General features: G+C 47.4%; 1 protein-coding gene across 3 annotated transcripts in view; it reads left to right on the top strand.

Annotated features, from left to right (window-relative positions):
- The window catches only part of LOC128350406 (cytochrome P450 2J4-like), a 93777-nt gene extending 92952 nt beyond the window's left edge, over positions 1-825 (top strand). For all 3 annotated transcript variants that reach the window (XM_053308674.1, XM_053308675.1, XM_053308676.1), the window contains one exon: positions 616-825. In XM_053308674.1, the coding sequence (XP_053164649.1) occupies positions 616-803 (188 nt within the window). In that variant the 3' untranslated portion in view covers positions 804-825. The remainder of the gene's footprint in view (positions 1-615) is intronic.
- Positions 826-15201: the final 14376 nt, after the last annotated feature.

Here is a 15201-nt window from a genome sequence, read left to right as displayed (position 1 = left end):
ATGGTCCAAGCAGGGGCTTCAGATCCAGAACATTTCAAGTTCTGGATTGAAACAAGCCAGATTTCACCTTTTTTATCCATTTAAAAAGAAAAATCCAATTTTCCCCCTCAAAACCCGTCGCCAGGCTGGGCCCGCCAGCAGCCATGGCTCGCAGGGGACAGTTCTCCTCCTCCTGGGTGTGCCAGCCAATCAGGTGCCTCTGCAGCCCAGCCAATCAGCTGGGTTGCTGGGACGCATTTTCCCTGGCACACCCAGGAGAAATATATATAGAGATTTTGCATTTTGCAGTATTGTCCAAATACTCGATATGACCAATGTTGAGCTATAGTTATGCTTCTGAAAGTGTAGATGCTTGGAGTTGCTAGTGGTCCCTTTAACCACCTGAAGGTTGCCAATCCAGAGGGTAAAGCAGGAAACAATGATTCTTACCATGGGTTTGCTGGGGAGAAACAATGAGAGCCCCTCACCGACTGAAATCCTTCCTTGTAGTAGAAGGATTAGTTGTAGTTGAAGTTGGCAATATTTAGTACACATGTTGCCAATTCAGATATGTGTCCTCTAATTCAATTCAAAGTTGAATTGCTTATATATTGCTTTTCCTAATTCCTTCTGCAGGGGCTCGTGCATGTATCGGGGAGCAGCTGGCGCGGATTGAGCTCTTCATCTTTCTCACAAGCCTGCTGAGGGCGTTCACCTTCCAGCTGCCAGAAGGAGTGAAAGAATTGAATCAAGACCCTATTGTAGGATTCACAATGCATCCTCATCCATATAAGATCTGTGCCATTCCCCGCTACAGTAGATAATAATAAAAATAATTACAGTGTCTTATATTTGTCACTATAACTTTCTCCCTTGACTTGCTCAGAGTCACCCTCTCCTAGAATTTCTCCACTCTATTTGCATATGCATCTTTAGGGGGAGAATTCAGGCATCTAAATGTGATCTAATCGTTTGCCAATTCAACCTGAAAAACCCAACACTTGCTAGCTTTTTAATGCACAAGTGCTCAGTACTGAATTATTGAAATGTATAACATGACTTGTCCCATTCTGTGCCTTTCAAAGACAAAAATAAGTCTTTATTGCAGGACCCTTTAAGAGGATAACTCAGAAGTGCACAATGGTATGTGGGTGTAGTGGGGAAGGCTTTGAGGGAAGGCTAGAGGAGGGTGGGCCTTTCCTAATAAGGGGGAAAGCCCAATGAAATCAGAACAGAAGGACCAATCCAGAGGACTGGGCAGGAACTACACTCACAGCCACCATCATGAGAAGAGAAAGTTTTGTTCTGTTTGTTTGTTCTGTCCCAAGAGTGCCTCGAGGAAGCAGCTGGCTGAGAAGCTGCTGGGGAAATGGGAGACCAGGATCCCTGCCTGTGAGTACTAAGATAGGCAGCACTTCAGTTAGATGCATGAGGGAAGTTAATTTCCTTTATTGTATTGCTTGAATCTGAGTTGCCAGGTTAATGAAAGCTCTCTCTCACACACAATCTGCTTTCTGAAAAGCCATTTGTTCTTATTGCATACCTATTTCTTTTAGTCTAATAATATGGATAACAGCAGTTAAGTATTGGCATCAGCTGATCAGTACATCTTTGGGGCTGGCCCCTCTTACCATGAGTGATAATTTCCATTCTAGCTGGCGGAAACATATCACACATAAATTACTTACCTGTGGCCTATCTCTGGATAATCTATGTACTTTAAATAGGGAGAAAGCTAAGGAATTGATCACACAATGTTTCCTAGATTTAGAACAACAATTTAATTTGAGCTGAATTCCTAGTTTTTGCAGGACCCTAAATGAGATGGAGACTCTAAATGGGAGTGCTATGGCATCCTACCTCTATACTATGACATATACAAAATATCATTGGGCTTTCACAAGGGCAAGATTTAATGCCCTTCCCTCCGTGCTTCTTGAGGGAAGATATTCTAAAACCCACACTGCATGTCGTTTGTGTCCTTGCTGTGTGGAAAAAATCAAAACAATAACGTGATTTTATACTGTAGATTTTATTCTGATTTATGACATAATTTTATTTGTCCTCTCTTAATAGAATATATGGGACATTCTTATTATTTCTATGTAACTCTGCTTTTCGCAGATCAAAAGTTCCAGATTACTTACAGTGTTGCTAAATTCTGTGTTTTAGCTTCTAGGTTATGGTGCTCCATGATATCAGCTTGATCACTTCTGTTCAGCTTTGATTGATTGATTGATTCCCGTCAAGTCGGTGTCAATTCTTAGCAACCACATAGATAGATTCTCCCCAGGATCATCTATCCAAATTGGAACTTTAGGTCTCTCAGTGTTGCATACATTGCTATCGTAATCAAGTCCATCCACCTTGCTGCTGGTCAACCCCTTCTTCCCTTACCATCAACTTTTCCCAGCACTTTTCAAGGGAGCTGGGTCTTTGCACAATGTGTCCAAAGTAGGGATGTGCAAACTGATTTGGATACAAATCGATTTGTACTCAAATCTAGCTGATTCAGGTGATTTGGAGACAAAAGCTCATTTGCTACCAGAGAATCTATACTCAGAACTTCAACAATTCACCAAAAACCAGCCCTTTGCTCAATCCCTCTGCAATTTGGGTGGTAGCCTCCACCCATTAGGCACTACCACCCCACCCCACTCTTCTGCCCCAGGTCCCACTTTATGCCCCAAATCTGCCCCAAAGACACTAAAACTTCAAAAATTCACCAAAAATCAGCCCTTTCCCCAGTTCCTCTGCTATTTGGGTGGTAGCCTCCACCCATTAGGCACTACCACCCCACCACACTCTTTTGGCCCTGGGATCCATTTTTTATCCAAATTGATTTGGATTAATTCGGATCCAAATCAAATCTAGTGTGATTCGGATGGGTCAGATTCAGACCCCAAAACAAATCTGGGGTGTTTCGATTCAGATCCAAATTGAAACACCAAAAACCCGAATTGCACACCCCTAGTCCAAAGTATGATAGTTTTATCCTAGTCATTTGTGCCTCAAATGAAAATTCTGGATTGATTTGTTCTATGATCCATTGGTTTGTTTTCCTGGCTGTACATGGTGTCCTCAAAAGTCTTCTCCAGCACAAGCATCAAAATCATCAATGCTTTTTCTGTCTTGCTTCTTCAAAGTCCAGCTTTCATATCCATAGAGTGTCACAGCAAAAACCATTGTCCGAACAATTCTAATCTTTGTAGGTATAGACACGTCACAGCATCTAAATATTCTTTCCAAGGCCTTCATTGCAACCCTACCAAGTGCTAGTCTGCAGCATATTTCTTGACCTCTGGATCCTTGACTGTTGATGGTTTATCCTAAAAGGCAGAAGCTACCCACCACTTCCATGTCTTCATTATCAGTTCTTAGGCTGGTTGCTGTATCCATTGTCATTAGTTTAGTCTTCTTTACATTTAGTCGTAGTCCCATTTTTTCACTGTGCTGCTTGACTTTCACCACTAGAGCATGCAGATCACCTGTATTTTCAGCTATCAGAGATGCTGTCATCAGCGTAGCATAGGTTATTGATGTTTCTTCATCCAAGTTTAAAACCACACTCATCTTCTTCCAATCCAGCTTCCATCAGTATATGTTAAGCATATAAGCTGAATAAGTAAGTATACAGCCTTGTGTTACTTGTGGGAGGAGAGCTGGTCTTGTGGTAGCAATCATGACTTGTCCCTTTAGCTAAGCAGGGTCTGCTCTGGGTGCATATGAATGGGAGATTACATGTGCGAGCATGGTAAGACATTCCCCTCAGGGGATGGAGCCACTCTGGGAAAAGCATCTAGGTTCCAAGTTCCCTCCCTGGCAGCATCTCCAAGATAGGGCTGAGAGATATTCCTGCCTGCAACCTGGTGAGCCAGCGTGGTGTAGTGGTTAGAGTGCTGGACTAGGACTGGGAGACCCGAGTTCAAATCCCCATTCAGCCATGATACTAGCTGTGTGACTCTGAGCCAGTCACTTCTCTCTCAGCCTAACCTACTTCACAGGGTTGTTGTGAGGAGAAACTCAAGTATGTAGTACACCACTCTGGGCTCCTTGGAGGAAGAGAGGGATAAAAATAAAATAAAAAATAAAATAAAATAAACCTTGGAGAAGCTGCTGCCAGTCTGTGTAGACAATACTGAGCTAGATGGACTTATGGTGTGACTTGGTATATGGCAGCTTTCTATGTTCCTATGTACCCCTTTGTCGATCTGGAAGCAATCTGTTTCACCATGTTCCATCTGGACTGTGGCTTCCTGTGTATAGGTTTCTTATGAGAAAATGAGATGTTCTGGGATGCCCATTTTCCTAAGGATATTCCACAACTTTTTACTTATTGTTAATTTTCTTTCTTCTTGTTGGCCTTTAGCCATAATAAAGAAATTTTAATACGTTTAATCTAAAAATAAATCCTTGTTGCTGAAGTGTGCTACTCTTCATTTTTGGATCTACCTTAGTCACATGCCTCTGGCGGCCTAGGAATGCTCAGTCCGTTCTAGGGAGGATTTTGCAACTTTACCCCCAAGAATCTTATTTGGAAAGAGCGGTATGTCCTGCATTAAAATAAAGGGGATGGTGGCAGCCTACTTTGAATCCCTTACAATCAAGGATTCACACTAGTGAACTCCCCTCCCACCCCCTTCCAGCTCTGGTAGGACCTATGACAGAGTGTATTATGTACTGCATTACACCACTGTGCATTGCACTGGGATCCAGGGGCGTACCAAGGTTGGAGTGGGCCTGGAGACGGGATTTTAAAATGGGCCCCTTGCTGCCTTCCTCTCCTTCTCCTTGCCCCTCGTCTCTGCCAACTATCCCAACTACAGTTACAAGGTGTAAATCAGTGTTTCTCAACCTTTTTGGAGTCAAGGACCACTAAATTCTTCGTGCATTGTTTCCCGGACCAGCAGCTAGTAAAGGGGTTTCAAGTTTAAGTTTATCTATCTATCTATCCATCTATTTATTTATTTATTTATTTATTTAACAGACTTCTATACTGCCCCAAATTTGCATCTCTGGGCAGTTTACAATTACAATAATATAAGCTTTACAATTAGAATAATTTAAAAGCAAACAAGGTTCTAAACCTTGGGTCCCCCAGATGTTGATGGACTTCAACTCCCATAACCCCCAACCACAATGGCATTGGGCCATTATGGCTGGGGATTATGGGAGTTGAAGTCCACCAACATCTGGGGACCCAAGGTTGAGTAACCCTGAATCTAAAAGCCTAGGTGAACAAATTTTATTTATTTATTTATTTATTACATTACATTACATTTTATATCCTGTTCTTCCTCCAAGGAGCCCAGAGCGGTGTACTACATACTTAGGTTTCTCTTCACAACAATCCTGTGAAGTAGGTTAGGCAGAGAGAGAAGTGACTGGCTCAGAGTCACCCAGCAAGTGTCATGGCTGAATGGGGATTTGAACTCGAGTCTCCCAGGGGTGCAGTTGGAAGCCTGTACTGCTTCCCCAGAGGCAAACATGCAGCTGGGATTGCAGCTGGGTTGGGGTGGGGGAGCAGAAAGAATGAAGCACTCCCTGCCTGTGTGCTGTTTTTCTGCTCACAGTTCTCTCACACACATCCCACCCTGCTCGGCAGCTCTTTGTCAGACCCCCAGGACCTCAAATCTGTAACCTCAGCAGGTGATTGTAAGAACCATCTCCGAGGGGTTACAAGGCTGCGGTGAGTTCAGCAGGTGCTCTATGGTGAGCAGCCTCCATGCTTATGGTGAGGAGCACCCCAGGGAGGTGGGGGGTGCGGAGTTGTCCTGCTCCTGGCTTCAGCCTTCACTGCCACTCATGTGGGCACATAGTGCGGCAAAGGCAACGACGTTCACTGCTTGTCCGCCTGCTAGGGAAGGCAGGTGGTTTCAAGAAGCACTCCCTCTCCCCACTCCTGAGTTGGTGCCTTGGGAGATTTCACAAGTGCTGCTCCTCCACCCATTCTGACCTCTTAAACCTCCGCATGCGGTGTTAGCAGAGAAGTGGGGAAGCGGCAGCTGAACTAGCTAATTGCCTCGCCCCACACAGGCCTCGAGTAGACTCAGAGGCGTAACAAGGCTGGAGTGGGCCCAGAGACAAGATTTTAAAATGTGCCCCTCGCTGATACACACACACACATACACTTCACAATATATAGTCATGTGACTTGCTTCTGGGGGGGGGCGCCTCAAGGCGTGGGGGCCCCCAGGCAGCTGCCTCCCCTTGCCTAATAGTAGTTACGCCCCTGAGTGGACTGTTCAGATAAGGAAGTCCACCCCATTGTGGTGGGGGTCCAGGCCAGCACTTCCTAGGGAGGAGGCGGCCTCCACCCATGGGACCCCTGCGTGATCCGAGGGCCTTGTCCTCCTGCTCCTGGGTCTCCTCTCTTCTGCTGCTGCCACTTCTTGCACTTTCCTGGCAGGAGACCAGCAGCAGCACAGATGTGCCACGTCGTGTAGCACGAGACAGAAGAGGCCTCCCCAGAAAAGGCAGCCCAGACGCTCCAGGGTCACCTGATGCCGCTGCTGTTGCTGTCGCCCACACCTTCCTTCCCAGAAGGTGAGCCTTCCTTGGGGAGCGGGCATGAAGCTCCCCGCACACGCACACCAGGTGCCCATGACTCCTGGCTGCTCTGCTTCTTCCAGGGCTTTTGATGGTAGGAACCACCACCAGCTCCTGGAGGATTGGGCCCTGAAGGGAGCAGCCGCCGACAGGGCCAAGCCTGCTCAAAGCACCCCCTCCTCCCACCCCGAGGCAGGGGCAACTCCCAGTATGCCCCGGGTTGCGGCACGGCCGAGGTGGTAGCAGCAGGAAGGCGACCTCAAGGGCAGCTGTCACTCCGGCCGGCCAGACAGCCCAGTGCGTCCCCTGCCCTGTGCCTTTGGGGGAGAGCAGAGCTCTTGTGACAGAGCAAGGAAAGCAAAGAACTGGGCATCCGTTCCTGGACACGCCATCGCAAAAAAGCTTGCACTCATGTAAAGTAAAGTTTGTTAGTTAAAGTAAAATAACGTAAAATCAAGTCAAGTTCCCATCCCTACCCCCGTTAATTAACTGGCGTGCACCTTCTCCTCCCGATTCTAGCTCTAATCACTCAATAGCAATAGCCTCGAGTGCATGCGGTACTTCAATCCCAACAGCACGTGGAGCAGTGTGAATATGAGGCAAGCTGGATCCTGCGCCTGTGTCACTCATCACTCTCCTCCTCTTCCTCTTTGCACTGCTGTGTGTCATGTGAAAAATTGAAGGATTTTATCAGGCACTTGTTGTGGGGCGGGGGGGGGGGCGGGGCATGTTGGATCCCAGGCGTGGACCAGCACTGGTCCCTGAACCGGTGGTTCAGAAACTGTGGTGTAAATAACAGCAGAACCAACTAATACAACATTATCAATGAGAACTTTAATAATTGCACAAATCCCAACTATGACATCTCACCACCACTCATATACCATGTTGTCCCACACCACCATCCAGAACTTAATGCAGAGTATTTTGCAGTCTGATCCTATGCAGCAGTAAATTCTCCCAGGCTCAGAGGAGCTCCCCCCACCAAGTAAGCACACAGAGGATTGTAGCTCAGAGGTTGTTTTCCCTGCATCCATTGGCATCACTCAATTGCTTCCAATCTCCTATAATTTCTTTAAAGAGGCTTTGGAGGATGTTGCACTTATTTTTAATGGTGAGAACAGCAGCACTCTCGTGTTTGTCATGTGAAAACCTCAGGGTCCCTGGGAGAATGAAATCATTGTTGACACCACATCCTAAGAGACATGACAGTTTTGCAGCACACAGAGGAGAGGTTCACAGGCAGGTCTGTCAGACAATACCTAACTGAAAGTAAAGAATAGGGTTGTGTGCTTTGGTTTTTTTCTGTTTTGTTTTTGGCCCTTATCTGAAACACCCCCATTTTGTTCTTTGTTTGAAATCAGCCAATCTGAAACACCCCAATTTTGTTCTTTGTTCAAAATTGCAAAATCTGAATCTGAAATGTTTGGGATTTTAAAAAATGGCCCTGGGGTAAAACTAGTGGGTGGTGGTGGTAGTGCCAATGGGTGGAAGCTACCACCCAAATTTCAGAGGAACTGGGCAAAGGGCTGATTTTTGGTGAATTTTTGAAGTTTAAGATTTTTCCCATAGGGAATAATGGAGGTTTCAGCAAAAGTATAGCTTCATGTCAGGGGGAAAGAGGGTGGCCCAGAGAAGAGTAGGGTGGGTGGTAGTGCCCAGTGGGGGCAAGGAAGCTACCAGAATTATTTCAAAGGAATTGGGCAGATTTTTAAAGATTGAAGGGAGTTTATGCATCCTTAAGGTTCTTCCCCATAGGGAATGATGAAAGTTTCAGCAGCCCATAACTGCACTTGGGAGGCACAGGGGTGGCCCAGAGCGAGTGGTGGGTATAGAGCACATAGGGTGCCAACCACCCCCATGGGTTGCTAACTCATGGGGTACTGGGTTCTGTTGTTTCTGAGATGTTGTGAGTGTAGATTCTCTGGTAGCATATGAGAGTGGATTCATGGTTTGCCGTCGAAAATCTCATATGCTACCAGAGCATCTTAGGCTGGCAACAAGGCAGGCATAGGCAATGGCATGGCATCTCTCAAGTGGGTGGGGGAAAAAATCCCCAGGCTGGCATGCAGTAGCCATAGCAGGCTGGCAGGCTGGGCTCAGGTTGGCAACAAGTCAGGCAGGCATAGGCAATGGCTTGGCATCACATGGCAACTTCAGGCATGCCATGCAATGCAAATGAGTTTTCTCTCTCTCTCTTCAATGAGGCAGAAAGGCAGAATGGTGAATAAGCATAAAGTGATGCACATTAGGACAAAAAAACCCCCAAATTCAAGTATACGCTGATGGGATCTGAGCAGGAGAGGGATCTTGGGGTCGTGGTGGGCAGTTAGTTGAAAGTGTCGACTCAATGTGTGGCAGCTGTAAAGAAGGCCAATTCCATGCTAGGGATCATTAGGTATAGGATTGAAAATAAAACGGCTAATATTATAATGCCTGTATACAAAACTATGGTGCGGCCACACACAAAGTACTGCATTCAATTCTGGTCACCACATCTAAAAAAGGACTTGGTTGAACTGGAAAAGGTGCAGAAGAGGGCAACGAAGATGATCACGGGCCTAGAGCACCTTCCTTATGAGGCAAGACTACAACACCTGAGGCTTTTTAGTTTAGAAAAAAGAGAACTGCAGGGAGACGTGATAGAGGTCTACAAAATCATGCATGGTGTGGAGAGAGAGAAATTCTTCTCCCTCTCACATAACACTAGAACCAGGGGTCATCCCATCAAATTGATTGCCAGGAAATCTAGGACCAACAAACGAAAATACTTTTTCACACAAGGACACGAGGAGGGAGGAGGAGTTCCCTACTCCTTAATTTCTCTGTAAGTTGCCCTCCTGGGGCTATGTTGTGTTTCCTTGCAAGTCCTTTCTCCCCCTTCCTAAATCCATGCTTTTAAATACACCTTCCAAAGGAGTTAAAACAACCCCTGTGTCCCTTTTACTGACTAAACTTCCCCTCATGGACTGTTACCAGTATTTCAGTTGGCAGCAGGATGGAAGGAATACAGGGAGAGACTGGGGAAGAACAAGGGAAGAAGAAGGAAAAAAACAGAAGTTAAGAAAGGAAAGGAAGTGGCAAAGAACAAGGAAAAGTGGGAGGAGAGGGAAATAGAAAAGAAGAGGAGGAGGAGAAAGAACAATGGAAAGAGGAAGACATGTGAGTCAGCCAGGAAACAAAGAAGGGTTGGGGGGCATAAGCAAAGGGATGAGGGAAAGAGAAGTGAGGGATGGAGAAGGGGGAGAGAGAATAAGGAAGGGGCAAATTGGGAAGGGAGGTGAGCCAGGAGTGTCTTTGGAGAGCACAGAAATGAAGGGTGGGGGATGAGGGTATTGGCATTGAGGTGTGGGGGACAGCTCCTACCTTTTATCACTGTGTAAGGTCCATGATTGCCAGTATGATTAATTCAATCTGCATGCATGATCTTGTTGTTTGTGGCCAATGGGGCTGATGTCTCTTCCCCCTACTTCCCCATAAGAACATAAGAACAGCCCTGCTGGATCAGGCCCAAGGCCCATCTAGTCAAGCATCCTGCATCACACAGTGGCCCACCAGATGCCACTGGAAGTCACAGGCAGGAATTGAGGGCATGCCTTCTCTCCTGCTGTTATTCCCCCTCAACTGGTACTCAGAGGCATCCTGTCTCTGAGGCTGGAGCTGGTCTACAGCCCTCCAACTAGTAGCCGTTGATAGACCTCTCCTCCATGAAGTTATCCAAACCCCTCTTAAAGCCATCCAGGTTGTGGGCTGTCACCACATCTTGTGGCAGAGAATTCCACAAGTTGATTGTGTGTTGTGTATATCCATCACCCACTCTATTCTCCATCACCCACTCTATTCATGGTCTCTCTTTCTTGCCCAGCATCTGCTCCCTTCCAGGAACATGCTTTCTCTCTCTTTCCATCTGTTCCTGCCCATTCCTTTTATTTCTTCCACCCTCCTCTGCAAGCATTCAGACCATCTATGCCTGCACACTCTGAAGATCTCTCCATTCCATCATAGACTTTTATCTCCCATTCCTTGGCCAGCAGCCTCCAATGCTCCCTCTGTGCTGGTCTCTCCCCCATGTGTATCAGACCCTCCTTTCCTCCTGTGCAACCCACACCCTTGGAATTGTGGCTTTGGCACATAGCCTGGCAGTGCAACGTGTGGGTGAGTATAGAGCATGGAGTACCCTTGTGGAAACTGGTCTGTGTGTGTATGTTTTCTTTTATTTCACAGTGACTGCTCCGTTCTTGCAAAACTCCTAAACTCTGTAAAAAAGCAAAAGCATGAGGGAAGCTAGAAGAGGGGTGGTGGGGTGGCAGAATGCCTTACATCCAATATACTAAGTTGCGTGTTGAAATGTTTCTGCTAAGGCATATTTGCATAAATATACATGATTCATACTATTACATTCTTGTGAGTTCAGTTGAATTCAGCTTTCCCCCAGGTGTCATTTTAAAAGCTGCTTTGTGATCTTTTTGATCTTAAGTGCCAGCAGTCTGGTTTCATCTTGGTTCAAGTGCAGTCTGTCCCTTTTGTACAAGCTTGGATTGCTCCAAAACGTTTCTCAGTGCCTAACAAATCTAAACCCGTCCTTCTGGCACCAACATCTCATAAGAACGTAAGAACATAAGAACAGCTCTGCTGGATCAGGCCCAAGGCCCATCTAGTCCAGCATCCCATTTCACACAGTGGCTCACCAGATGCCACTGGAAGCCACAGGCAGGAGTTGAGGGCATGCCCTCTCTCCTGCTGTTACTCCCCCGCAACTGATACCCAGAGGCACCCCGCCCCCAAGGCTGGAGGTGACCTACAGCCCTCTGACTAGTAGCCATCAATAGACCTCTCCTCCATGAAGTTATCCAAACCCCTCTTAAAGCCATCCAGGTTGTTGGCTGTCACCACATCTTGTGGCAGAGAGTTCCACAAGTGGATCACGCGTTGTGTGAAAAAGTACTTCCGTTTGTTGGTCCTAGACCTCCTGGCAATCAATTTCATGGAGTGACCCCTAGTTCTAGTGTTGTGTGAGAGGGAAAAGAATCTCTCTCTCTCTACTTTCTCCACATCATGCATGATTTCATAGACCTCAATCATGTTTCCCTGCAGTTGTCTTTTTTCTAAACTAAATAGCCCCAGGTGTTGTAGCCTTTCCTCATAAGAAAGGAGCTCTAGGCCCTTGATCATCTTGGTTGCTGTCTTCTGCACCTTTTCCAGTTCTACAATGTCCTTTTTAGATATGACCAGAATTGTACGTAGTACTCCAGGTGTGGCCGCACCATAGTTTTGTATAAGGGCATTATAATATTAGCAGTTCTATTTTCAACCACCTTCCTAATGATCCCTAGCATGGAATTGGCCTTTTTTTACAGCTGCTGCACATTGAGTCAACACTTTCAACGAGCTGTCCACCACGACCCCAAGATCCCTCTCCTGGTCAGTCACTGACAGCTCAGATCCCATCAGCATATACTTGAAGTTGGGGTTCTTCGTCCCAATATGCATCACTTTACACTTGCCAACATTGAACTGCATTTGCCACTTTGTCGCCCACTCACCCAGTTTTGAGAGATCCTTCTGGAGCTCCTCACAATCAGTTTTGGATTTCACTACCCGAAAGAATTTGGTATCATCTGCAAATTTGGCCAGATCACTGCTTACTCCTACTTCTAGATCATTTATCTCATCCATGCATTGAGACTCCTCAGCTCTTCCTGTCTTGCTGAACCTGTGCGTGGAACAGGTAACATTTCTGAGAATGCCACCTTATTTTATTTTATTTATTTATTTTACCTTGGAGTCCTGGACTTCAATATGCTACCTATCAGCCTAAGTTTGGCTTCCATGAACTCCTGACTATATTTCCCCACATCGTTGGTGCAGAAATGCACCATGACAGCTGTCTCCTCCCCATCGCTGTGTAACAGCCTATCTAGACACTGTGTGATGTCCACAACCTTTGCCCCACCCGGTCAACATGTGGGTCACAAACCCATCTCTCTATACCTCTAATGATTGAATCACCCACTACAAGGAGGCCCCCATTCCCCAGAGGAGTATCCCCTGTGTGAGAGGATATGGGTGCATCATCCACGGATGGGTTCCCTTCTAATGGAGCATTTCCCTCTTCCTCAGACTGATGTTCTTCTTCCCAGAGACCTTCATTCTCCCTGAGAGCAGATGAGCTAGCAGCCTTGGAGTTTGGCTCTATCAGCCTCCAAAATGGCCACCGGGCTGCCAGGTTAAGACCGAAAACTAGCTGAAGAGTGCCCGAACTGGCGAAAAGGGGCATAATGGAGGCTGGCGGGGGGAGGGGGAACCTCCGCGTGCGCGCACACACACACACACACACACACACACTTTTTACAAAAATGGTCTGAGAACCCCCTGGACTGGACCGAACCAAACTGGGGGGGGGGTCAAGGGGATGCTGTACTGAACTGCCCCGGTCGGGTTCGAGTCCAGTCTGGACTCGAACCGATCCGGGCCAGCCAGTTCCATGCACATCCCTCGTAGGAATCACTTATTACTCACCTTCTACCATTCCCTTATTTCCTCTTCAGGGGATCGTGTGTGTGTGTGTGTGTGTGTGTGTGTGTGTGTGTGTGTGTGTAGCACGGAGCAGCTGGCATGGACACAGCTTGTCATCTTCGACACCAGCCTGCTGCTGGCATTCACTTTACAGCTGCCAGGAGGAGGGAAATAATTCAAAAAAGCATTTGTATTAGGGTTGACAGGGTATCCCCATTATTATACACTGTGGTGTTCCTTACTGCAGGGCATCATAAACATAATTGGAACGGCTTTTTTGTACATGTTAGTTTCTCCCACATTCTTTTTCACATAATCCAATGTTCTGCATTGAGTTGCTCAAATTCTCTCTGTGAGAACTTGAGGAAGATCTGTAATGTTATTAGTTGCTCAATCAATCTTTATTGCTTGACAAACAGAATTCTTACTGGCTTGCTGTATATGCACACATTCTCTGTACTGAATTATTGCAGTGGATAAAACTCATTGTGGCAGGGGTGTAGCAAGATCCCCGGGGGCCAGGGGACAAAATCATGGCAGGGGGCCCTCCCTTGGGACCCCAAGCCCCACCCCCTGTGTCTGGCATCAGATGCAAGGGGTGGGGCAACCAACATCTCCTCACTGCTGCTCCTACCTCCTGTTGGCCACCTCTAGTGCCTCTGCTGCCACTGTGCCTGCACAGTTCAACTGTGGACGTTGCATGCCCATGACACCACAGACATGCAACATCCATAGTCGATTCGAACTACGCAAATGCACGGTTTGGCTGGAGAGGGGCGCAGACCAGCTGGAGAGTTCCATCAACCACAGCGCCTGCCACTGCTGCCACAGGGTAGTGGTGGCCTGCCCCGCTCAGCTCACACACACCCCCTGGAGGCCAAGATAAGAAGTGGCAGGGGTGGCAGCGGGGCAGGGCAGGGGCAGTCTGCTTGTGGGGCCATTGGGGACCCTCTGACCCTCTGGGCCCAGGGACATTTGTCCCTGCTTGTCCAATGGATGCTACACCCAAGCATTGTGGTCTTTCACATGAACTCGGCTGGTAGGGTGGGCGGGCTTGGGGGAAGGCAGGAGTTCAACTGCCTCCCCCGTAAGTGAGCAGCAACCGTCTGTGCTTTCACCATGCCACATGCCCACACAGCGCCTGCCACCAGAGTGGCGCTCTGGTCCAGAGTGGCACTGTGGCAAAGGCTGTAGCTGGAAGTGGGAAGTCTTCCCCCCCCTGCATTCCAGGGTATGCCATGCCGCAAGCACAGTGGCTGCTCATGTTAGAGCAGCCGCTCCTCCCACTTGGCTCACTGTCGGAAATGGTAAGTGTGAAGTAGGTTAGGCTGAAAGAGAAGTGACTGGCCCAGAGTCACCCAGCAAGCCTTATGGCTGAATGGGGATTTGAACTCAGATCTTCCTAGTCCAAGTCCAGCACTCTAATCACTACCCCACACTGGTGTAGCCTTCAAACTCTCTTCTGCTGACTCCGTACTATTTAGGCTGCAACAGATGCTAATGCATTTAATAGTATGGAGTCAGCAGAAGAGAGTTTGAAGGCTGCTTCTCTTTCTGGGCAATCAGATATGGAGGCAAATATGAGGGGCCAAATGGGAGAGGCCAAATTCCCAGACCTAGCACACTGGGAAAGGCTTAACACAGGTCTGGGTTTCTAGCTGTGCTGTTTCAGGGAAGACACCGCAGTTTCAAGTATTGGAAGAGGGCTAAAGCAAGGGCTTCCTCTGGAAGCCCCAGAGCCAAACAAAGAGGGAAAGATCCTCCAAGACAAGATCCTCCAAGACCCTGGCACAAGCAGGGTCAAATGAGAGACCTCAGCCTGTGTCTATACCCTTAGCATACTAGGCAGATGCAGACAGGCCAAGTCCCCTCTATGTAAAATTCTCCTTCCTTCCTTCCCCCACTCATGCCTCTTTATTAGAGAAGCAGAGGAGGCAGCCAATGCCCACTGTCAGTAGGACTCCACAGCACCCAGCCACTCAACATGCTCCAGGTCGATCCTAATCTTGGCCTTCCCTGCTTGGTGCACTCCAGGGCATTGACACACATGCACTTACAACATCCAAAACTTGATTTGAACTTACAGCTGTTGCTCCGAAGTACTGGCTTGAAAAACAACTGAAATGTGATGAAAGTTGCCGTCTGGGCCAGCCATCC

Source organism: Hemicordylus capensis, chromosome 3, assembly GCF_027244095.1.
Source record: "Hemicordylus capensis ecotype Gifberg chromosome 3, rHemCap1.1.pri, whole genome shotgun sequence".
Classification (NCBI taxonomy): domain Eukaryota; kingdom Metazoa; phylum Chordata; class Lepidosauria; order Squamata; family Cordylidae; genus Hemicordylus; species Hemicordylus capensis.
This window is presented reverse-complemented; position numbering and strand designations above follow the sequence as displayed.